General features: G+C 35.8%; 1 protein-coding gene across 3 annotated transcripts in view; it reads left to right on the top strand.

Moving 5' to 3' along the window:
- MTDH (metadherin) overlaps positions 1 to 25072 on the top strand; it is a 55407-nt gene that overhangs the window by 14622 nt on the left and 15713 nt on the right. Inside the window, exons 3-8 of one of the 3 annotated variants that reach the window (XM_059901601.1) lie at positions 12167 to 12251; positions 12973 to 13149; positions 14548 to 14613; positions 15974 to 16210; positions 18766 to 18855; positions 21044 to 21142. In XM_059901601.1, coding sequence (XP_059757584.1) covers positions 12167 to 12251; positions 12973 to 13149; positions 14548 to 14613; positions 15974 to 16210; positions 18766 to 18855; positions 21044 to 21142 — 754 coding nt within the window. The remainder of the gene's footprint in view (positions 1 to 12166; positions 12252 to 12972; positions 13150 to 14547; positions 14614 to 15973; positions 16211 to 18765; positions 18856 to 21043; positions 21143 to 25072) is intronic. The other 2 variants (XM_059901602.1, XM_059901603.1) reach the window with 2 other exon arrangements.

Below are 25072 nucleotides of genomic sequence, written 5' to 3'. Positions count from 1 at the left end.
ATCTCTTATGTTAGAAAGTAATTATAATGGTTGACATTTGTTAAGTATCTATAACATGGCAGGCACTGTGCAAGGTGAGGTATGTGTATATATCGTACATATTTACTTCGTACATAATTACTTATTTAATTATAAGTAAATATATTTACTTATAGTAGGGACAACTTATTGAGCACTTACTGGGTGTACTTTTAAGACTTTATAGAATATTTATACATGTTACTTTAATTATCCTCGCAAGAATGCTGAGGAGGTGGTATCATACCTATCTTACAAATAAGAAACCTGAGGCTTAAGTTACCTAAGCTTTTAAAAGTACAGTCAGTTCTAACCTAGACCCATCACTCCAAAGTCTGTACTTTTCACTGCTCTGTATTATTTCTAATCCTTTCAAAAACTCTTCCAGGCAAATAGTATTAGTCCCATTTACAAATAAGGGCTCTGAAGCATAGAGGGATTGTGTGATTTCTCTAATTTCATACGTAGTTTCTGAACTGGGATTTGAACCCAGCTCATTCTCATGCCAAAGCCCATGTGCTGTTTAATCACTTGACAGAACCACCTCCTTTCAGTTGCCATTGCTTTTTTAGTGCAAGGCTTCTACCTTTGGTTTGTCGCCTATTTGATTTGACTTTTTGCATAATAATAAATGCTACCACTCATGCTTAATGTTTCTTTTCGCAATCCTACATCTTGAATTTATGCTTTTTAACTTGGTTCAGTCCAGGTGACTCTCATTTCAGTTAACTTTTTATGCTATTGTGCTGTGTGCTGTTGTGTGTTTTAAATATGTGGGGTTTTTTTTAAGACTTCTTACTGTCTTTTTTCGTAAATAAACATCTTAGGTCTACTTATGCACCTTAATATGTATTATTATGTATTTGTTTTCCTCTCAGAGCCACGTTAGGCACTTTAAGAAATACAGTTTGCCCGTAAAGCAGTTGCACTCTATGCAGTGATATTGAATACCTTGTCCTGTCACTTGAGTAAGCCTTATAGATAAAACTGTCTAAAAACCGTATATGACAAGAGCTATAGATATTGGGTCTATAAAGCAAGTTAAGCTACCAGGTCCATTTGGATATGAAGGTTAATGCTTCATTGATGCTAGTCTCTAGTAGAGTATACACTGGATCATTAGCCAGGCTGAATGCATTGTGCTATTTGATGATGAAGAGAATAAGGAGAAATGTAAGACGTACTTACCCTCAGAGAGATTACAGTCTAGTTAAGGAAAGGCAAGCATAAGAGAAGATACCAGGTAACATACAGCCTTGAGTGCCAGGTATTCAGAGAAGTAAGATTATCCTATTTGGGTAGCCAGAAAAGATTGACTTAATTGGACTCTTGAGGATGGGGATGGTATTTCAGTGAGTAGAAGTGGGGAGGCCAATTTTGGCAGGGGAGAGAAACAAATGAACACAGTCAGTCATTGTTCAGCTGAAAGAAAACAACATATTCAGACTCAAGGGAAAGCCCTAGACAGGTTTGACTGGTCAGAGTGGGGTGGGGTATGATAAAAACTTAGATATGCTCAGCTGGCAGCAACATTTATGATTAACAGATCAGCATTGCATCTGTGATTGTAAAGGTCTGAATTAAGATAGAAGTGTATAGATGGTTAGTAAGAAAAATAGCAAAAGCAAAAATGTATAAAATTTGGTCACAATCAGGTTGTTGCGGACAAAGTCAGTGGTGTCCTACTGAAATATTCATTATAAATATTGACAAGTTCTTACATTTTGGTGATGCTACACAGAGTACAAAATATTTTCACATCTCTTAATCCTAATGCACAGGGAGGAGGGTATTATCATTTTTTTTATACAGCTTATTGAAAAGAGTTTAATGAATTGCCCAGGATCACATAGCTAGTAAGTAATGCTCTCTCAATTTCTTTGAGGTAGCAGTTCTCAAAGTGTGGTCCGTGGACCCCTGTGAAGGGGTTCCAGGGACCTTTTTGTTGGGTCCCAGAAGACAAAAGTGTTTTCAGAATAATTAAGACATTGTTGTCTTTTCCATTGTGTTAATGTTTGCATTAATGGTGCAAAAGCAGTAGTGAGTAAAACTACTGACTCCTTAGTACAAATAAAGGCAGTGACACCAAGCTACTTGTAGTTGAATTCTTTACTGCAATCCACTTACAGTTGGAAAAATAAAAAGGAAAAAAAAAATAAAAAGGCTAATTCCACTTAAGAGTATCCTTGACGAATCTGAAAAAATGATCATTATTCATTTGATTAAATATTGACTTCTGAATACATGCCGTTTAATATTCTGTATGATGAAATGGGAAGTATGCATAAAGTATGCTCTGTACTGAAAAACAGTGGTTGCCTTGAGGAAAAACACCTGTGCAGTTGAGTTGCAAGCTGGACTAGCCACTTATTTCTTGTTACTCCATTTTTACTTGAGAGAACAACTGAGAGGCCATGGTTATTTTGAGTTGGGTATTTGTAGACATTTTCTCAAAAGTAATCAAGACAGTTCAAGGAAAACAACTGATAGTACTGTTACAAATGATAAAATGATTTGTTGCCAAGTGAAAATTAGAAATTTGGAAAATTTGTGTCTACCACCATGAGCTTGACAACATCCCAGTACTTAATGAATTGCTGATGAGATCAGCAGTGATGTTAACAAATGTGTTGGTTTTTTTTAATATTGTATATAATGGATTGGGGTTTTTGTTTGTTTGTTTGTTTTTATCTATTTGGTTGCGCCAGGTCTTAGTTGCAGCAGGCGGGCTCCTTAGTTGCAGCTCACGGACTCCTTAGTGGCGGCTCGCTGGCTCCTTAGTTGTGGCATGTGAAATCTTAGGTGGGGCATGCATGTGGGATCTAGTTGCCTGACCAGGGATCGAACCCGGGCCCCCTGCATTGGGAGTACGCAGTCTTAACCACTGGGAGACCACCAGAGAAGTCCCCAGAATGTTTTTTGTTTTTTTGTTTTTTATAAATTTTATTTATTTATGTATATATGTATGTATGTATTGGCCGCGTCGGGTCTTCCTTGCTGCACGCAGGCTTTCTCTAGTTGTGGCGAGCAGGGGCTACTCTTCGTTGTGGTGCGCAGGCTTCTCATTGAGGTGACTTCTTTTGTTGCGGAGCATGCGCTCTAGGCGCGCAGGCTTCAGTAGTTGTGGCGCGCGGGCTCAGTAGTTGTGGCTCATGGGCTCTAGAGCGCAGGCTCAGTAGTTGTGGCACACGGGTTTAGTTGCTCCGCGGCATGTGGGATCTTCCCGGACCAGGGCTCGAACCCGTGTCTCCTGCATTGGCAGGCAGATTCTTAACCACTGCGCCATCAGGGAAGCCCCCCAGAATGTTTTTTAACCTTTTGGAAGATGTATGTAACTCAGTGAATCAATATTTTCCAAACGCTCAATGCTTGCGTGTTACAAAAGTAGACAAGTATAAAAGATTCATTTAAGGTGCAAGGTAGACCAATGGATTTTAATGTAGTAAAGTATAGAAAGCTCATTGATGTAGTTTCAGATTCCACATTGCAACAATTTTTAAGAAACTACCACTTGACAAGTTTTGATGTAATATTTTTTCCTTCCTCTACCTAAAATCCTTCATGATTTCCCGTTGTTATTACTCGACAATCTTGAACATAATCCAATGGCACTGTGGCTCAAGTCTCTTTTCTTACCTCTTACCTTCTCTAAGCTCCAGACACTTTGGTTTTCTTTCTTTTCCTTTCTATTTTTTTTATTTAATTTATTTATTTTATTATTTTTGGCTGCGTTGGGTCTTTTCCCGCGGGCTTTCTCTAGTTGCGGCGAGTGGGGGCTACTCTCCGTTGCGGTGCGCGGGCTTCTCATTGCGGTGGCTTCTCTTGTTGCGGAGCACAGGCTCTAGGCACGCAGGCTTCAGTAGTTGTGGCACATGGGCTCACTAGTTGTGGCTCGCAGGCTGAGTAGTTGTGGTGCACAGGCTTAGTTGTTCCGCAGCATGTGGGATCTTCCCGGACCAGGGCTCGAACCTGTGTCCCCTGCATTGAGGTGTATTCTTAACTGGTGTGCCACTAGGGAAGTCCCCTGGTTTTCTTTCTTTTTTGTTAAACAGCTTTATTTTGAGATATACCATAGAACTTACTTCTTTCAAGTGTACAGTTTTGGTGTGTTTACAGAGTTGTACAACTATTACCACAGTCTAATTTTTAAACATGTTCCTCTTCCCAAGAAGAAATCTTGTGCCTGTTAGCAGTTGCTCCCCGTTTTCCCCTCTCCTCCCCTTGGCAACTGCTAATCTTTCATGTACTATCAAGAATATCACAATTATCTGAAAAAAACTATTGAAAAAGTCCTCCCTTTTCCAATTACATATCCACATGTATGTGTAGCCATATTTTCTTCATATGCTTCAATCAAGTAATATATCATAGCAAATTATTGCAAAAGCAGATATGCAAGTCCAGGTTTTTTTAATGGAGCCAGACATAAAAGATATCTGCACAATGTAAAACATGACATGCTTCTCACTAAAATGTTTGTTTTGGAAAATATAGTTCTTTATATAGGTATAATTATATAATTAGCTTATTATTACTTTGAGATAAATTAATACATAGCTAAATAATTTCTTAGTTTAAATTTACAGTATGGTAGATATCAAAAGATAGAACCCACACAAAGGCTCTTTGATATCCTCAATACTTTTTTAAAAATATATATTTATTTATTTATGGCTGCGTCAGGTCTTAGTTGCAGCACTCAGGATCTTTCGTTACGGCGTGTGGGCTCTTTCATTGCGGCGCACAGGCGTCTCTCTAGCTGTGGCATGCAGGCTCTCTAGTTGTGGCATGCGGGCTCCAGAGCACATGGGCTCTGTAGTTTGTGGCACGTGGGCTCTCCAGTTGTGGCTCCCGGGCTCAGTAGTTGTGGCGCGCGGGCTTAGCTCTTCCGCAGCATGTGGGATCTTAGTTCCCTGACCAGGGATCGAACCTGCGTCCCCTGCATTGGAAGGCGGATTCTTAACCGCTGGACCACCAGGGAAGTCCCCTCAATACCTTTTAAGAGTAGAAAAGAGTATCCTATGACCAAGAAGTTTGAGTGATTAGTGTTTAGAAGACCAAAGACAAAATTATTCTGAGGCAGCATAGATTTTATACAGGCATAAACTCTAGCAGTTAGCAAAATAGAGAAGAACCTGCATGCTCAGGGAGCTTACATACATTTGTTTTTTATGTTCCATAATACATCTTAGAAACTGTAGTTTCAAACTAGGGATTGGCAAGCCATGACCTTCTGGCCGTATCAGGTTCTCTGCCTATTGTTGAAAGTTTTATTGGAACACAGACACACTTATTCATTTGTTTATTGACTGTGGCTGCTTTTGCAATACAACAGCAAAGTTGAGAGGCCTTATAGTTTACAAAGCCTAAAATATTTAGTATCTGGTCCCTTTTTTTGCTGAACCCCTGTTTTAAACTCCTGATACAGTCTTTTGGGTTCATTAAAATGTTTCATTATCTGGAGTGCTTTAATATCATCTGATTCTCTAGGTCTTGGACTCTTGACTCTCCAGGCTCCCTTGTGCCGCAGTCTATAGCTTTGTGATTTCTTGGGTTTCACCCAAGGAATTAGTTTTCAAGAACTTCTTTAAGGTAAACCAAGTGGTTTTTTAAATAAAAGTGGTAATATCTTACCAGAGAAGCCTCATTTCTGCCCGTAGACTTTTCTGTCTAAACACCTAATGAATAGTGGAACTGAGACCAGAACTAGGACATCTGCCTTAACCCATCGTTTTTCCACGATACTATGGTTGTATCAGGCAGGAAGTGGCAAGAGGGGGTCAAAAGTGAAATGGTGAATTTGTATTTTATAATGCTATGATTGAAGTGAGAATGAAAGTGGAATCTCCAAGTGGAATTAGTTTAGGCTATTGGAAATGTGAGAACCAAATCTGGGAAAGAGTTCAGGGCTAGATAAAAGAAGTTCTTAAGAAATGTTTCTTGTGAATTTTTTAAGATTATGAGTTGATAACCATGCTGCTTATGCAGTGTTCCATAACTTACGAGCTCACACCAAACATTTAAATAATTTAATGGCTTGGATGGTGAATCAAGTATACAAATGTAATAGCTCAAAGATTTTATTTGGGGGGACAATGAGAGTTGGGAAGACAGGGCTATATGTAATGCAGTCTAATTTTAGGCTCTTTCATTGATTAACGAAATATTAATGGAATACCTTCTATGTGCAGGATATACTATTCTAAACACAAGGAATATAATGGTTGATAAAACAGGATAAAATGGTTGATAAAAGAGTCACTATTCTCATGAAGTTTAGTGGGGAAAACAACTAAAAACAAGCAAGTATAGTCTCTAAGGTCAGGTGGTGTTAAATGCTGTGAAAGAAAATAACTAACCAGGGTGAGGAGAAAGAGGTAAAGTGCTAATTGTGGGCACTTCCTTGCACCTGCATCTCTACTCCTTCCTTCCATTCAAAAAAAATGTATCAGAATAGTGGTGAGTGGAGAGATGCTGAGTCTAGTTTAAATCATACCTCCTCCCCAAAATGGGGGAAATCAATTGCAAGCCTGTCTACTTTTAAAAAGGTTTGTGATACTTTTCATAATTAATCTCATCCTGGTATTGTGTCACCAAGTTACTAAGGTTAAGAACTGCTAGTTCAGACAGAGTAGAGAAATGGAATTCGTATGCCTCTTGGGCCATTCATCCTTTGCCATTTAACCATGCCCAACTCATCTGTATGTTTGAGACAAGTGAGAAAAATAAATAGTGCCAAAATGTGGAGCAGTATAAAATTAGGGACTTGCCACATTTAAGCAGGAGGTGGATGAAATTGATCCTAAAGCAATGGTTTTCAGACTTTTCAAGTGGCAATTGCTAAAACTTTTCAAAATAAATTTCACTAACAACTTTTAATTTTGTCAAGTACACTTTTATTTTTGTTTATTTTTTTGGCTGCGCCTCCTGGCATGTGGGATCTTAGTTCCCTGACAAGGGATCGAACCCGCACCCCCTGCAGTGGAAGCGCGGAGTCTTAACCACTGGACCGCCAGGGAAATCCCATCAAGTACATTTTTTTTTAATTTGTTAATTTTTTTTGCTGTTTTTTTTAAAATTAATTTTTATTGGAGTATAGTGCTTTGCAATGTTGTGTTAGTTTCTGCTGTACAACAAAGTGAATCAGTTATACGTACATGTATATGTATGTGTATACGTGTATGTGTACGTATACGTGTATGCATCCATTCTTTTTTAGGTTTCCTTCCCATTTAGGTCACCACAGATCACTGAGTAGGGTTCCCTGTGCTAAACAGTAGGTTCTCATTAGTTATCTATTTTATACAACAGTAGTGTGTATATGTGAATCCCAGTCTCCCAGTTTGTCCCACCCCCACTCCCCCTTGGTAACTGTAAGTTTGTTCTCTACATCTGTGACTATTTCTGCTTTACCAATAAGTTCATCTGTACCATTTTTCTAGATTCCACATATAAGCGATATTATACAAGTACATTTTTAAAACCACTGTCACCATTGCAAAAAAAGAAAGGAATTTTGACACAATGGAAGAAGAACAAAAATCTCGGAAAAAAGTTTTTGCCATGAGTTAATGAAAAACCTTATACACCAGCTACTAGTCAGCAGACCAGAGCACTCTAGTATCCATTTCTAACCTTTAGAAAATACTCAGCATTCCTCTTTTTCATGCTCTGTTTACTTTATCACTCCTGACATTACCAGCAGAGACTTTAGATGATTACAGAGCTGTAAGTATTAGAGAGGTCAGTTCCCCCAAATTTTAAGGACTAGTACTTTCCAGATTAGAGAATTAATAAATTGAATAAGGATTACATTCAGAACCTGGCAACTTACCTTGTGTGTAAATGGCTAATTGCAAAATAAAGTATCATTTAACTAAAAATTTGTACAGTATTCGTCTTCTGATAGTTTTGTTGCAATGCAAATATTAGATTATACTCCCTAAGTTAATCTTTTAAGCATTAATTGGACACTGTTCTGCTTTTCTTTATACTTTGCAGTTCTTTAAAATAGCAGTATCTGTTAAGAGAGCAGTTAGCCATTTGAATAGATCTGCTTTTGCTGTCAAGGTATACCTTTTGCCACTCTAATAAATGATAGCACTTATTTGGGTATTGTCTAATATTAGGGAGTGTTCATTTATGTTAAGATTAAAAGATGAGCTTAATTATGGAAGTTATTTTTGTGTGTTTTCTTTGATAACCAGTTCATATATTTTTTTTTTATTTTTAAGTTCTGTGAATTTGAGAGCAAATTATTCATAGTCTTAGAACTACTTTAGCATGTGCTTTAAAGACTGTACTCTCCAAATTGGAATACATAAGAAGATCCATTGGGATGAAGGAAGAAAAGATTAGGCTTTCTATTTATACTGTTTTTTAATCAAAATATTAAGCTTTACTCATGTTTTATATATAGTCATTGGCATCCTTATTTAGGATGTTAAAAGGTATTAATTAATTAATTGGGGAGAGGAAAATGACAGAGATAAAGCAAATGGGGTGGAACTTGAGCTGGGTTAAGAAAAAATAATGCACATCATTTTAGGCATTGGACATCAGTAGAGGGAGGGGGTACATGGTAAAGGGTACAGAGAAAGTCACCCTAAGCACCCAGGCTACCGTACTTTATTTTGAAAGAAAATTCATGGTCAGTAAAGTTTGGGCAAAGACAAGAATATTTAGAGATGACAGTCGTGTTGGAACCAAATGATTATATATGTGAATAAAAGAATATACGGTTGAGATTAATTTGTGGAAGACCTGTATCATATAAGGAAGTTATATTAGACTTTATAGATGGTAGAAAATGATAGGGATTTTTTAAATGGGAATGTAAATTAATTGGACTGGTATAGATATGTTGGGAGATGAACAATGGGAGGGAAGCCCTTGAAGTTAAGAATTTCTCCTAATGTCTCATTTACATGTCTGTTTCTCCTGTTAGATTAGTATAGAACACTTTCCATAAGTAGAAAGTTTTATTTAGTTCTATATACTGAGCTCCTAAAACAATGTCTGACACACAGTAGGTATTTAATAAATCTTGACTGTATGAAGACCATTCAAGAGAGGCTAGTTTAATAGTCCACCCAGCTCCATGGTGAAGCCTGACAACAATGCGGGGGGGAAGAACTATGGGTAACAGGAAGGCAGAACTTACGTTCTCAGTTTTCCTTCAACTGTTAGCTGTAATGGAGCTGATCAGAAGTAAGACATTCACCTCAGTAGGATGGCTGGGTCAATTAGTAGTGTGTATACATATTTACTTTAAAGCTTTTTATAGTATATTATGTTACTAAGTCTCATCTGAGTGAGAGGTTACTTTTAAAGTGAGGTTACTTTTAAAGGTAATAGTATAAAATCAAACAAGATGGAAGCCTAAATCAAGATAATTTCCCTTTTCTGCAGATTTTATTTTAATGACAAATCATAGTATATTTCAGTGTGAATGTAATTCCTGTCCTTTTTCCATAGCTTCCCTCTTTTAAAAATAAGCTGATTTAGGGGCTTCCCTGGTGGCACAGTGGTTGAGAATCTGCCTGCCAATGCAGGGGACACGGGTTCGAGCCCTGGTCTGGGAGGATCCCACATGCCGCTGAGCAACTGGGCCCGTGAGCCACAGTTACTGAGCCTGTGCGTCTGTAGTCTGTGCTCCGCAACAAGAGAGGCCTCGATAATGAGAGGCCCACACACCGCGATGAAGAGTGGCCCCCACTTGCTGCAACTAGAGAAAGCCCTCACACAGAAACGAAGACCCCACACAGCCATAAATAAATAAATAAATAAATAAATAAGCTGATTTATGCATGCGGCTTTGTAGTCAGCAGTCTGCTTTCACATCTTATTTAATCCTTAAAAGAACCTTACGTGAAGTTAGTAGGAGTTTTTGTCCCATATGACAGTTGGGGAAAAGGGTTTAGAGTGATTCAACCCTAAATCACATAGCTAATACATGATTGAATTTATATTTGGCATTATATGTAGAGAGTCAGAAAGGAAAGTATTTGTGAGGCAAGGCTCTGGAGTCAGAACTGGCTTTTAGTCTTGGTTTCAACACTTAACACTATATCTTAGGCAATTTATATAATCTCTTTATGGCCTCAGGTTTCCTTATCTGTAAGGCGGGGATACTTACTTTAGTTAGTTTCTGTAGGTGTGCACTGTCCAATATAGTAGCTGTTTGCCGCATGTGGCTATTTAACATTCTTTTTTGTACTGTCTTATTAATAGTTTTTAATATTGATTACATTTTGAAATGATAGTATTTTGGATGTGTTGGGTGAAATATAAAAATTAATGTTACATATTTTAACTTTTTAATATCTGCTAGAAAAATTTTAATTACATACGTGGCTTGCATTATATTCTGTTGGACAGTACTACTCTAGACCAGGGGTTGGCAAACTCTGACCCCCAAATTCAGCCAGATTCCTATTTTTAGAAATGCAGTTTTACTGGAACACAGTCACACCCATTTAATTATATATGGTATATGGCTACTTTCATGCTACAGCAGCAGAATTATTTGGTTGCTACATACAGAACCATACGGCCTGCAAAGCCTAAAATATTTACTGTTTTATCCTTTATAGAAAAAGTTTGCTGGGAATTCCCTGGCGGTTCAGTGGTTAGGACTCTGTGCTTTCACTGCCGAGGACGTGGGTTCAATCCCTGGTTGGGGAACTAAGATCCCACAGGCCACACGGCCAAAAAAAAAAAAGAAAGAAAGAAAGAAAGAAAAAGGTTGCTGACCCTTGCTCTAGATTGTAACTGATAGATGCTCAGTGTGTTACATCTTTACTTAAGAGTGGATATGAGAGACAGAAAGTAGATTAGTGGTGGGTGCCGGTGGGGAAAAGGTAGTAGGGAGTGACTGCTAATGGGTCCCAGGTTTCTTTTTAGGGATGATGAAAATGTTTTGGAATTAGATACCAGTGATAGTTGTGCAACTTTGAAGATACTGAAAACCGCTGAACTACACTGAAAAAGATATCTCAATTTTTTTTAAGTGGATATGAGCCTGGTTTGGTAGAGGTAATAAACCAGTACCTTAAACATGATACATGTTAATGATAATGAGAACATGCAAAGAAACAGATGCAAATCAACTATGGGGAACGTAAGAAAACATTTTAATAGTTTTTATGTATTCCCATGCCACTTGAGAATATTTGCAAGTAGTTTCTTGATAAGAAGCAATTAGCTGTCATTTATTGCTTACTCAAACTGTCAGTTACTGCTTACCCTATTTCTTTTTAGTTGTAAACTTAAAACTTTAAGATAGTGCACAATAATACATACATAGCCAATCTTGGTAAATAGTTAACTGAGTGAATACAAAGTATAAATAAAATCTATATTTTTAAATATTAGTTCTCTTCTGGAAACATCTAAATATAGAAATCATGGCTTTATGAAGTTTTTAGCAAACTTTTGAGAGGAGAAAATGTTAGCAGAAGGGAATTGGAAAGCCATTCCAAAAATGTCCATATCTTGTACATGTGTAGGTGTTTTTTCTTTAATGAATTACTATACATCTACCATATACAAATCTTAGGTATTTTCACACTGCTTGGAAACTGACAAAATATTGTCTATTTTGTACAGTTGACTCATTAATTTGTTATGCGAAGAGTATGCCAACAATCTGCTTTACGAAATCAAAAAACCAATAATCAGTACATCATTTTCCTTCTGACCACTAGCAATAGGTTTTCGTTTTATTGCTCTGAAAACATCATGTTATAGTGCCTTATTTATGATGTAAGTTAGGATAGCATGATGTCTAAGGGCACACACTTTGGAGCCAGTTAGACCTATTTCCTAATTTATTAACTTAATGCAACCCAGACAGCCTATTTAATATTTAACATCTCTAAGTCTTTGTTTCCTAATCTCTAAAATGGGAATAATACCTTTCTAGTGAGCTTGTTTTAAGGAATAAAGAATTGAATGTAACGTACTTATATAGTAACCACTGAATAAATGGTAACCTCATACTATTATTGCCATTTAATATGTTAAGTTTTTTAATCAAACAAATTTTTTTGGTTGTCAGCATCATACATTTCATTATGTATTTTACTGACTCCTACCTTTTCAAAAACATAATGAAATATTAAGTAACATTCTATTTTACTTTCAGTCAAAGAAAAATAAGAAGAAATCAAAGTCAGATGCTAAAGCAGTGCAAAACAGTTCACGCCATGATGGAAAGGAAGTTGATGAAGGTACTTGAGCAAGTGAAAGGACTGTAGAAAAATTTTTAATCCTTTTTTACCAAGGTGCATTATATAAAAGCTGCATTTGTTTCGCTTAATCTTTTATCTAGCTCTTCTTTTTAATAACTATAGATTTTAATGTACACATCTGTGACATTGTTAGGAGACACTTTTTTCCCCTAAATTATTTAAGGATCTAACAATGCTTTCCTTGAAGAGAACTGCCTTGAAATTTAAGGTCTAGCTCAGTATCTTGAGCAGTTTAAAAGCCATTCATTTTGTCTTTGTTTCCTAGAAACGTGGTTTGGTTTTTTTCCCATTGTTCTTAAATATACCATCCCTAGAAGGCTGGGTACGAAATTCTTAAGTAAGCCATTTATTGTCCTCACCTAATAAACCCATTTATTAGTAAGTATATATAACACTCCCCTACTAGTACTATCCAGCAAGATAAAAAAATATACAAGATAACTTACATCAATTTTTTCTAAACCATAGATGACAGATCTGATAAAAATTACCAGAATAAATAATGGCAGTTAGCTGTCTAATACAGCGAGATTAGAATAAATTCATAGGATAAATTAGTATAATCAGCACTCTTGGTTTTTAGTTTAATATCTAAATTTATTATGATACTTCAGATGCACCACCATGTTTTCCCCCCAAAACTACAACTTTTTTGTCTTCCCCTTACTGAATAACGTTTTTTTTTCTGGGGCTATGTCAGGAGCCTGGGAAACTAAAATTAGTCACAGAGAGAAACGACAGCAGCGTAAACGTGATAAGGTGCAGTCTGATTCTGGTTCATTGGATTCAACTATCCCTGGGATAGAAAATACCATCACAGTTACCACCGAGCAAGTTACAACTGCATCATTTCCTGTTGGTTCCAAGAAGAATAAAGGTATATTAGTGGAACATAAGAGTGATACATCAAATCCAACTCCTTTTAATCAGATGTACAAAATATCATTACGTCAAAATCTGGCTATTTTGAACTGCTTACATCATTGTGCTGATATACCCTTCTTCGTGAGAGCACTGTGGACCACGTATTGGTTTACCTGATACCAGCAGTGTTACTTGTTACATACTGCCTAATGAATGGCCTATTAAATTAAATTGCCTTTCTGCTTTGTCACATGAGAAAATGATTGCTGCTTTTTTCTCATGTGTATTGCTTTGCCCCAACTCCCTAACATCTCCATTTCCTATAGTGGACATTCATTAAATGAAATGACTTGTCACCTTTCTTTTCATTCCAAGATGAAACAAGCATGTTCTGGATAATGCAGGTTCTATCTGCATTTCTTATCACCCCAACTTTTTGAGAATGCTATAGGTGTTTGATAAAGCTAGACTGGAACTGCAAACATTATTGAGCTAATGTTCTTCCCAAGTATTTCAAATGTTCAAACTATCCAATACTGATGGCTTCTTGGTAGTTCTTACATTGCCATCATTTTTACCCTGGAGACATCAGTCTACAGAGTGATGCTGTTCATCTTGCTTCAGGCATTGACTTTTCTTCCTTCACCTTTTCATTAATTGCTAGCACCTCCCACTTGTCTCCAAACCTCTGTCTTAGCCTTGGTGTCTTTTACTTTTTTGCTTGATGATGTGGTGGAATTTATTGCTGTGGTACAGCAGTGACTTCTGCTTATCCATTTTCACTGTCACATATTAGCCATGCTGTAGTGTTTCTGTTGGTGACTCTTTTTCACTGTCTTGTGCATGCCTTCCTCGCTAGCAGAATGCTATGTCATGCTGGGCTTTTGATACATTGTGATCATTATGCTTTTCAGTGTCAGAGAAATAGTATCTTTGTTATAACATATAGTCTTACCGCTTGCCATATTTCCTAAGTCCTGCTCCAAATATTGGCAAAATTCTTCTAAGTTGATGTGTTTGCTTCCAGGAGTGTTGAAAAGGCACCTAGCTGGTATTGCTGAGAGGTGGCAAAGTTGAATCCAATTACAGAGCCCAGTTCTCCAATTCCTACTTTAAAGAATCTTGATAACCATTGTAGAACAGGAGACTCTATATATACTTGGGCAGTTTTCCAGGTCCTTTTTTGGCATTGTAGTTGACTAAGAATATGATAACTAGAGAACTCTGTTCCTTAAGAACATGTGAAATATGTTGTGAGTAAAAAGTGACTCTTTTCTAGTGTAAGACTTTAGTACTTAAAGGAACAATTTATTATAAATAATTAGTAAAAATTAATTTATATGTTACTCCTAACTTAATGTGCATAGTGGCCTATTTAGTATTAAATAAATTTTATTTCTATTTCAACCAGGTGATTCTCATCTAAATGTTCAAGTTAGCAACTTTAAATCTGGAAAAGGAGATTCTACACTTCAGGGTGAGAGAAATTACATGTAACTTAAATTGAAGGCCCATCAAGATAGAAACTTATATGTATGTCTCTTTCCTCACATGAATGACACAGAAAGAAAAAAAAGGCTTAGAAATGATTTTAATTACTAAAGTAACATAATCACAGTTCAGAGATTTTGGAAAATAGATAAACAGAAAAATCACTCCCACTTCTAACAGTCTTTGGTATATTCTGGTTGTTTCTCCCTCTCCCCTATATGTAAAAACATTCTTTTAGTTAATAGTTTATATGCAATTTTGATTCTTGCTTGCATTGTTTAAGCTAACAGAGAAAAAGATTTTTTTTTTCTGGACTTGGGTTTGATATAGGCATATATGGGATAAAAGACTTTACCCCTGAAATTAAATAAGAAGGCTTAATACCTATAATCTTCTAAACTGCTTCCTGAACAGTATCAAATATTTCATAATAAATGGACTATAGTATAGAGTTATACAGTACTTCACAAACAGAAAATATATTTTTTTTACTAGTTTATGATAAAGATTGAATTAAGTAGAGAATGATATACCTTACCTAAAAACTAAAGTGTAGTAAAACGTAAATTCACAAATGAAGAAGCACCTTCTCGTTTCAGGCTTGTTCTTAACACTGTCAGCTTCCTTCATTCTCATGGTTCTCAATCCTGGCTGCACATTTCAGCCATCCAGGAAGCTTAGAAAACCACACACGTATATAAAAAGGAACATGTACTTACTTACACACACCTATGTGTATTTATGTATGTGTGTATATATATACACAACACAGATACATACATACACATGTGTACATATACCTGCATATAAATGTATACACGCAAACATCCTGATGCCTGGACTCTGTCCCTAGAGATTCTGATTTTGATTGGTTTGGGCTGAGGCACCAGTGTCTACTTTTAAGAAATTTTTCATTTGATTTTAATGTGCAGCCAGGTTTTAGAATCACTGCCTTATACATTTTATATATATATAGATATAGATATAGATATATATATAAATATTTAAGGAAAGAGCATGTAACTAAGGAGAAGTCTTTATGTTCTTAGTGGGTGAGTATACCAGAATATGTGTTTTCTTCTTTGTACTTTTGAGCAAGTCAGTCTGCTTTTGAAAACATTATTAGTATATATATTAAGTTCAAGCCTACTCGTAGTTTTTAAATTAAGTCATCCATGGTGGTCATGTCACTTTTTAAATTCTTCATTTTATCTTTAAAGCTTGAGCTATTTAGAGGATAAATAAAAATATAAATATAAATCAAGCAATTATAGAAACTTGAAAATATCCCAGTTTTAACAAGGAGTCGTGTATCCATTTTTAATCTTTATTTTCTTTTCTTTAAGTTTCTTCAGGATTGAATGAAAACCTCACTGTAAATGGAGGAGGCTGGAATGAAAAGTCTGTAAAACTCTCCTCACAGATCAGTGCAGGTGAGGAGAAGTGGAACTCTGTTTCACCTGCTTCTGCAGGCAAGAGGAAAACCGAACCATCTGCTTGGGGTCAAGACAGTGGAGATGCTAATGCAAATGGAAAAGACTGGGGAAGGAGTTGGAGTGACCGATCAATATTTTCTGGCATTGGTAAGAACTGTTAGAAAATTTTAAGTTTGTTTAAAATGCCTATCTGGTACATTTAAAATTTTCCAAGAATGAAAAACAGATCCATTAGTAGAAAAATTAGTCATGCTATACAGAAAGAATATAGATTAGCTCATCTCAGATCCTTCACATGGAGCAAAATGGGAACTAAATAAGTGAATAATAGCATTTATTATTTACTCTTTATTTAATTCTTTCACTTGCTTTTATCACATTTGATTATCAGTTTAGCTAACTGATATAATTGTGTGTTTTTAGTGATGTAATAAGAGTAATGTGTGAGCAGACTTTTTGATTAATTTCAACAGTTCTACTATTGAGTTTAAATAAAAATAGTAAATGGAGGTACAGTTTGTAGCATCAATGTGGTGTCTGTACTATTTTACAGTCTACAAAATGCCTGTTTGTAATTAATTTTTCCCCTGGATTCTAAAGATAAAGACTAGTAGTGAGAAGCTTATTTCTGTTGAGAGCCATCGAGTTAAAAGCAACTTAATTTCAGGTGTGTTTGTGTGTGCATGTGTTATAGAAAAGAAATCCATATTTAATATGGAAAACTGCAAAAAGAGAAGGAAAAACCCACTGTTATCACATTACCCAGTGACAACCACTGTTTTTTACATTTCCTTATGGTCCTTTTTTTTTTTTTCCAGTGTACAATTCTGTGGGTTTCATTTGGTTTTTTTACACAATCCAAATCATACATGCATTTTTGTGTTCCTCCTCCCTCACTTAATATTGTGCCTCAAACATTTTCTTTACTTTCTGTAAGTATTTTATTTAATGACCATGTGATACATTGTGTAAGCATAGCATAAACTATTTCACTATTCCCCTATTATCAGAGAAGTAACTTCTTTTTTTAAAGAAATGTAAATGACGTTGCATTGAATATATTTGTTTGGGGGTTATTTCTTTAGGATAGATTCTTGGAAGTGATATTATTGGATTAAAGGAAATATGAATGTTTACAGTGCTCTACGACATGTTGTCAAAGTATTTTCTAGGAGAGTTCTAATTTATCCTGTCAGCATCAGTATGAGTGCCATTTATCATATGCTTACCAAGGTTGAGTATTCTTATTTTTTTAATCTTTTCTAATTTGATAAGGAAAACATACATAAATTGTTTTGGTTAACTTTTTAAAATCACTAATGAGGTTGAGTGTTTTTCACAACTTTCTTGATCATTTCTGTTTCTTTTGTAAATTGTCTATTCATGTTCTTTGCCCATTTGTGTAATGGCCTCTGTTTTTTGTGCTTTAAGTTGTAATTCCTTGTGCATTAAACATATAATCTTTTCTGTTGTGCTTGTTGCAGATATGTTTTGCTTGGTTTATTTTAGTTTGGGGGAGCAATAGACATTACAGAGTTTTTAGTGTTTAAGTAGAAATAACTGTTTCTTCGCATGTTACTTGCTTTTCCCATCACTTTTAAGCTTAGAAAAACTTATGTTGACTAACATCCCTAAGAAGCAGGCTCTATATCATTTGCTAATATTGTTCTTCAGCTTGTTCTCCCCTCTTCCCCTGCAATGTCCAAAAATTGTGTAGAAATATCAAAATTTATTTGGAAGAAGAGACAATCCCTAAATTCCTAGCCTCGTTTTCAGCAGTAATAAAAGCATAAATTTCTATGCTATAAAGCATCCTTTCACACTTAATAAAAGAAATGGTCAAATTTTATCAAGTAATCTTAAGAACCATGACCTTTTGAGATATTTGCAATTTACTTATAAAACCTATGTAGCATTTTCATAATTAGTACATAAATTAGTTGGTAGTACTTGCTTAATGTTGCTGTAGACAAACTTAAAGCAGCAGATTAGAGTTCCTGCCTAGATGGATTAGGACCTTTATTGAAATTGAAAGGGAACTATATTAAATGAGGTTTGCAGTGAGTTACTGAGAAGAGACAGATGTGACTTGTCTCATGGATGTATATATGTTCCTTAAAATACTCATACGTAAGTAGGCAATTGCTTTAAAATGTTGAGAAGATATCATGGTGTAGTGGAATGAGCTTGTTCCTACTTCAGACAGACCTATTTGGTATGAATCCCTATTTTTCCACATATAAACTGTTAAGATATTAGGCTAGTTATTTAACCTATGTGAATCCCATATTCAAGTAGTTGTAAGGATTGGCTATAATGAGTGTGAAGTACCAAGTTTCAGTGCCTGATCCAAACTGGTAGCTTACTTGTGGTAGATGATCCGGTAGCTTGCTATAGTAGAGAAAGAACATGGGCTTGGAAAGTAGGTTTAAGTTCCAGTCATGGCTCGGGTGTTTTCTGTCAGCAGGTCACTTAACTGCTCTGACACTTTGCCTAGCAGGGCTGCCCTAAGGATTAGAAGTAGTTGGTGTAAAGAGCCCAGTACATAATAGACGTTCAATAAATGGTAGCTATTGCCATATTAGGTGGTTCTGATTTCTAAGGATATCTTTAAATATTATTATCATAGTTATAAATCTGTACGTATCTTTCAAGTTTCATTGCAAATTGAAGGTTCCAAGTGACGTTCTTTATTTTAACAGCTGCTTGGTCTAGTGTGGATAGGGGAATGAATACCTCTGAACAGAATTCTGCTTCTTTTGCATCTCTCACACTTAACTCTGCTGTTTCTGGTATGTGAAAACAGTCTTTCATTTAGTTAACAAAAAAAATTTGTTTAATTTTAGCACTTGCTATTTGAAAAAATAATCAGAGTCAAGTACTGCTATCCACATAAATTATAGATATACAGTATAAAGTAGCAGAGGCCTTAATAAAGAAAGACCTAAATTCTTACCTGCAGGTGGCTTAGTTCCTTTCTGTGGTGGAGATCGGAAGATTCTGTGGCCTAACTTAACTGAAAGTGTGTTGGCACACAGACGAATGCAAATAGAAGGCCTTCCCTTCAAGGTCATGACACTCTTCTGTTACTAGTTTACCCCTACCATAATTCTACTTGCAGTTTGGCATTTTATTTCTATCTGCCCTTATTCATCATGAGTTTATAGCTTTCGGGTTATGTGGACCCTCTGAGTATCTGTTGAGTTAGAAAATTCATTATTACTACTAAACTACTATAATTCAGCATTACTTACATGGATATGCCTTTTATTAATAATATAGACGCTATATATACTTAACAAATACTACGTAAACATGGGACACATTTAGTTTTGTAATGTTTGGTTCACGTTGGAATTCATGGACCCAGTACTAATCTTGTAGTTCCACAGTGTCTGGAGTCACCGAGTCTAGAATAGAGGTCAGCAAACTTTTTCTGTAAAGGGCCCAATAGCAAATATTTTAGGCTTTGTGGGCCATACTGTCTTCTGTTGCAACTACTTAATTCTGCCATTGTAGCAGGAAAGCAGCTAGAGGCAATACATAAACCAAATGAGTGTGTCTGGTTCTGAAATATTGTTCTTTTGATTTTTTTTTTTTCAACCATTTAAAAATATAAAAACTGTTCTCAGTTCATGGGCGATATAAAAAAGGGATGGTTAGATTTGGCCTATGAGTTGTAGTTTGCCAACTCTTGGTCTCATAGGCTACATTTTAGTTCCAGAGGTACAAGTTAATTTCTTCCTTCATTTGGTGACTTTGTACAACACAGATGCTATTCTATTCATATATTCAGAGAAAGCTGCTAAAGAAATAGCAACAGTGTTACTGTAGTCTTTCTAAGCAGCTAATGTGCTATTTATATATGAATTTTATAGGGTTACTCCATTTGTCAAAATTTATATTTAAAATATATAACTGTTTTGAGTATATTTCAAGCATATTAGTGGAAGGCTAGTAAGATCATCTATAACCAAGTGAAAATTTATAAGTGAGTAAGGACTTTTGTGAGGGGAAGTGTCTTTTATACTAACAGGTATTCTTCTTAACCCTTTCTTTATCACTGGCTCTGAATGCAAAGTGAATATCACAGTCACCTAAGAAGGACTCCAAAACATGTGCAAATTCTGATTCAGAAGGTCTGGGGTATATAAATACCTGATGGAAAACCACTGCTTTACATTTCTATTCTAAAACGAATTTATGGCTATAGAGCCAAGAATTTTTGACCTGGCATCCTTTAATTTATATGCCCCAAAAACTATATGCAAAATTTTGTGTAAGTCCTGGACAGTAGTCCAACCACAGCTTTCATCATATTGCTAAAGGACTGTGTGACCCCACTTACCCCATCTATTCCCCACCTCCCAAAAAAGTAAAAACGGAAAACATTTAGAAGATAATATTCTCTTGTTTTTAAGTGCACTTGAACTTACCTTGGTCTCTAAACCACCAGCACAACTGTCTTATTCTCTTTGGCTTCTTTCTGCCTCACCTCTCTAGATAGTCATCTATTTCTTTTATTTTTTCTTAGGCAGAAGGTTCTAGCAAGCTCAGACATTTTCTAGTTGTGTCCTTCAGGGTTCTAAGGATATAGGCATACCCTGAAATTTCCAGTATTTCTTTTATGCTTTATTATTTTTCATGAAGAAGAAAAATAAAACAACTTTCTTTGACTTCTTGAAATTTGTAGATACCCGGTTTGAAGTATATATTATAAAAGACAAAATCTAATGGATTGGTACTAGGGAAAAAATATATTTCTGATCAGTGAATTCAATCCAGTGATTATCGTGCTTAAACTAAAATTACCCTCAATTCTGCTTTTCTTTATCTTAACTCTTTTTCTAATGTCTGCAGTTTTCCTTTTAGGAGAAATAAAAAATAATTAAGTCTTCGTGTGCAAAGTATAGAACTATTGTTATGAAACATCAGTAGAAAATTCCATTTTTAATTTTATTGCATTCGTTTTCATTTAAGGGTCTACTGCTGAGCCAGTTTCTCAGTCTACCACTTCTGATTATCAGTGGGATGTTAGCCGTAATCAACCCTATATCGATGATGAATGGTCTGGGTTAAGTATGTCCTTTTAAAAATTATCAGTTTGTTTTTGTTTTTGTTTTCAGAATTTTCTTTCTAGCACCCTAATTCATGCTTTATGTTTTCATTTTAATCCTAATTTTTCACCTTTTAGGTCATAGTAATATAGTTTAATACCAAATGTGTACTACTTGTAAACTGACTATTGAATACCTGTAGAATTAAAACTAAATTCACTTTTCATGATTGAGGCAATATTTAAACATGAAGTTTTCTTATAATTGCTCTGTAGTTTGTCTAGTTTTTAAATTGTTTTAAATGAATGTTCTATTTCTTTTCCTAGTTTTAATATAATAGAGTAAATAGAATATACGGGAATGGCTTTGAATTCATGAGGTATGCACGTTTTTATATTGGTAGAAAACCATTTTCTTAGTCTAATTTCCAGTAGAAGCATAGGAAAGTTAAAGGCAAGAGTCACAAAAAAAGAGGAAGGGAAAAAGAAGAATATGGTTTTCATGTTCAGAAAGTTCATACCATCTTCATTTAAAAAAAAAAAAAAGACAGATTTTTTTTTTTTTTTTCCCCACAACATTAAATCTTAGAATTTAAAACCCTCTGGAAACAGGAACTCTCATTGACTTTCCTTATCCTCAGTACCTAGTGCAGTGTTTTATACACAGGTGTTCAATAGTCATAATGATAATAAAAGCAAACACCTGACTGTGCCAGGCACTGATCTAGATGGTTTAAGTCTTATGCATGTTATTAGCTTGTTTAGTACAATTCTGTGAGGTAGGTATTATTTTTTTCCCACACTTTCCAGTTGAAGAAACTGAGGTAAAGAAAAATTATCTAATCTTCCCCAGCCACACAGTTAAGTGGAGGAGCTGGTATCAAAGTTTGGTAGTCTGGCCCCCGGAGTTCATGTTCTTAACCACTGCATGGTACAGCCTCGATGATGATTGTAATCATGAAGGTATGCTTGCAACACAATCCAAAGATTAGTCTTAGACTAGTCTCTGTTAGATTAGTTGAAGCACAGTTGAGGGAGGTGAGATTGGAAAGGTATATTAGGAAGGACCATATTGTGAAGAGCCTTGAATTGCTGGCTAAGTATTAGGGAGCCAAGGGTCAGAGTACTAGTTCAGAAGGTAGATCCCAGTTCTCGTCCTGACTTTAAAGCGTAGTAAGTACCTCATATGTCTTGGACTTTGTCACTTATCTTGGAATCTAGATTAATTGACCTGTAAAACAGAGCAAATAATCTTTCCTATCTACTTCCATAGAGTGTTGTGAGGTTTTAATGAGGGAATGAACATGAAAGCTCTTGGAAAATTATAAAGTATCAGATAAATACAAAGTATTACAAGGATGTGAAAGCACTGTTTTGTGGGGGGCGGGGGAGGAAACAGTCTGTACTTCCGGAAGAATGATCTGCTATGTGCAAAATAGAATTGAGGAGTGATTGTAAGAAAATAGCACTGAGGTGTCTTGGGCAGCTGTGGGTTGAAGCTGAGGAAAATGGAGCAAACAGGGCTCTAGGCTTCCCTGCTTGGAAAGAATAGCTCTACTTTTATCTTTTTATTCTTGTGATAATGAAAAACACAATTGGCTGATAAATAAGAGACTGAAATAAACATATCCATGGGACTCTGTACTTAAGTAATAAGTATCAGAACGCCTTTTTTGTTTGTTATGCTGTATTGGCAGTCTTTTCAGTCCAAAGTTACTCTTTAACCTCATTTTCTCTGTGAATTTTATTTTTTGTGTTATCTTCTTTAATGTCGCTAATTTTGGTACTCAGTGAATTTAGTTATTCCTTCTAAATTTATAGTAATGCATGAAGTATTTGAGATTACTAATCCACAAAGTATATATATACTATCTTTACATTTAACAATGTGATATGATTAATATATTGACCCTCTGGTTTGAGGCATAAACATCATTATCTAGCAGAAAGGCATTGAATTTACCCAAGCACTTGAATATAAAGTTAAGATGCTGGAACTTCCCTGGCAGTCCAGTGGGTAGGACTCTGCGCTCCCACTGGAGGGGGCACAGGTTTGATCCCTGGTTGGGTAACTAAGATCCCGAATGCCGCGCATTGAGACCAAAAACAATTTTTAAATAAAGTTAAAGATGCTAAAGTACAGAAGGTAATGTTTTTTAAAGACAGATGTTAATCATTCAATTATCTTGACCATAAAGGAACAATATCATCACAACCCCTGTAAAAAGTCAGATTTTGAATAGAATTTTGTTTTTGTTGGCACACCAGGGTGAAAGAATTAACGGCAGCATAGTGAATGGGTTGAGAGCATGGGCTTTGAGGACAGACTACCTGGGTTCGAATCTTAGCTTCATTGTTTTTCAGTGCTTCAGTTTCATCATCTGTAAATATAATATTTCTTCCCCCACAGACTTGTTGAGAGGATTAAGTGACATAATATTTATAAAGCCCTTAGAACACTGCCTGATACATGGTAAATATTCAGTAAGTGCTGTGATGCTATTGATGATATTCTTCTAGGGGCATAATTAGTCTACTCAGTGGGGTTAATTTGTAAATTATCTGTTTAAACACTGGAGAAATTCTTTCTGTCATATTTGTTTTATTTTATTAAAGTTAATGCTGAGTTAAGTTCTGACCAGAAACAGCTGACAACCATTTTCTTACTGAGATAAAAAGGAAAATAGCTATGGGATGCTTAAACCTAAAACATTATTTCACAAGCAAATTCAATGGAGAGACAAATGCCTTACCATTTTGAAAAGACAGCTAATATAAAGCTCTTTGGAAAGACTTTGGCAAACTAATGGGAGAATTTTAAGAAATGAGAAATTACTCTATAAATGGAGGGAACTATGCTATGAATGAAACTGTACTACATAGTTTCCAGGAAACTAAGAAGATTATTAGCACCAAGTATATGTATACTTGGTGCTAATAAACTAAGGTTCATGAGGCCCATGAACCTTAAGAATTATGCGTTGTCTCCTGGTGACAATTTTTAGGCTTAGTTGATTGATCTGTTGATTTAAAGTAATTTTATTTGGGGAATTCCCTGGTTAGGACTCTGCACTTTCACTGCCAAGGGCCCCGGTTAGATCCCTGGTCGGAGAACTAAAATCCCATAGGTCGAGGGTGAGGGGCGGCGGGGGGGAGTAGTTTTATTTGATCCCAGTTAATTTAAAAATTATATAAAAACCAACCTGAAATCAATAAATGTGGAAAAATCACCATAAAGCTTTATAAAGCCTGTAGAGATTTATGCTTCTATTAATGTTCTGATAGAAGTTGAAACATAGGCTACAGTTACTGCTCAAACTTTATGGCTGTCTAAGACTTTTACAAAAAAAGATAATTTTACCGAGTACTTTACTAGATTTTTATCCCTAACCCCCCCCCCCACCACCACCATATTTATTAAGAAAAGAGTTTGTATGTTAAATAGTGCCCATTCACTTCCTTAAACTTTTTTTTTTTTTTTGACAAAGGTTTTTTTCCGACAGGAAGCCCTAAGAGACCTGGCTTATGGACAGCAATTTTCCAAATCTGGGTGTCTTATTTGTGAGGTTTAAGCAAAACAATTGACAGCTTTGGCATTCAAATCTCCTAATAATATTGTTAATAAATGCTTGGTGTAAGATGAGCAGTTGGTTCCAGACATCTACTAGATACTTTTTTTTTTTTTTTTTTGGCTGTGCTGGGTCTTAGTTGCGGCACTCGGGATCTTCCTTGCGGCATGTGGGATCTTTAGTTGCAGCATACGGACTTCTTAGTTGTGGCATGTGAACTCTTAGTTGCGACGTGCATGCAGGATCTAGTTCCCTGACCAAGGATCAAACCCGGGCTCCCTGCATTGGGAGCACAGAGTCTTACCCACCGGACCACCAGGGAAGTCCCATACTTCTAGTACCGGAGTCTCATGCTACATACATATTTACTTATAAAAATGACTT

This window comes from Balaenoptera ricei, chromosome 17, assembly GCF_028023285.1.
Source record: "Balaenoptera ricei isolate mBalRic1 chromosome 17, mBalRic1.hap2, whole genome shotgun sequence".
Lineage (NCBI taxonomy): Eukaryota > Metazoa > Chordata > Mammalia > Artiodactyla > Balaenopteridae > Balaenoptera > Balaenoptera ricei.
This window is presented reverse-complemented; position numbering and strand designations above follow the sequence as displayed.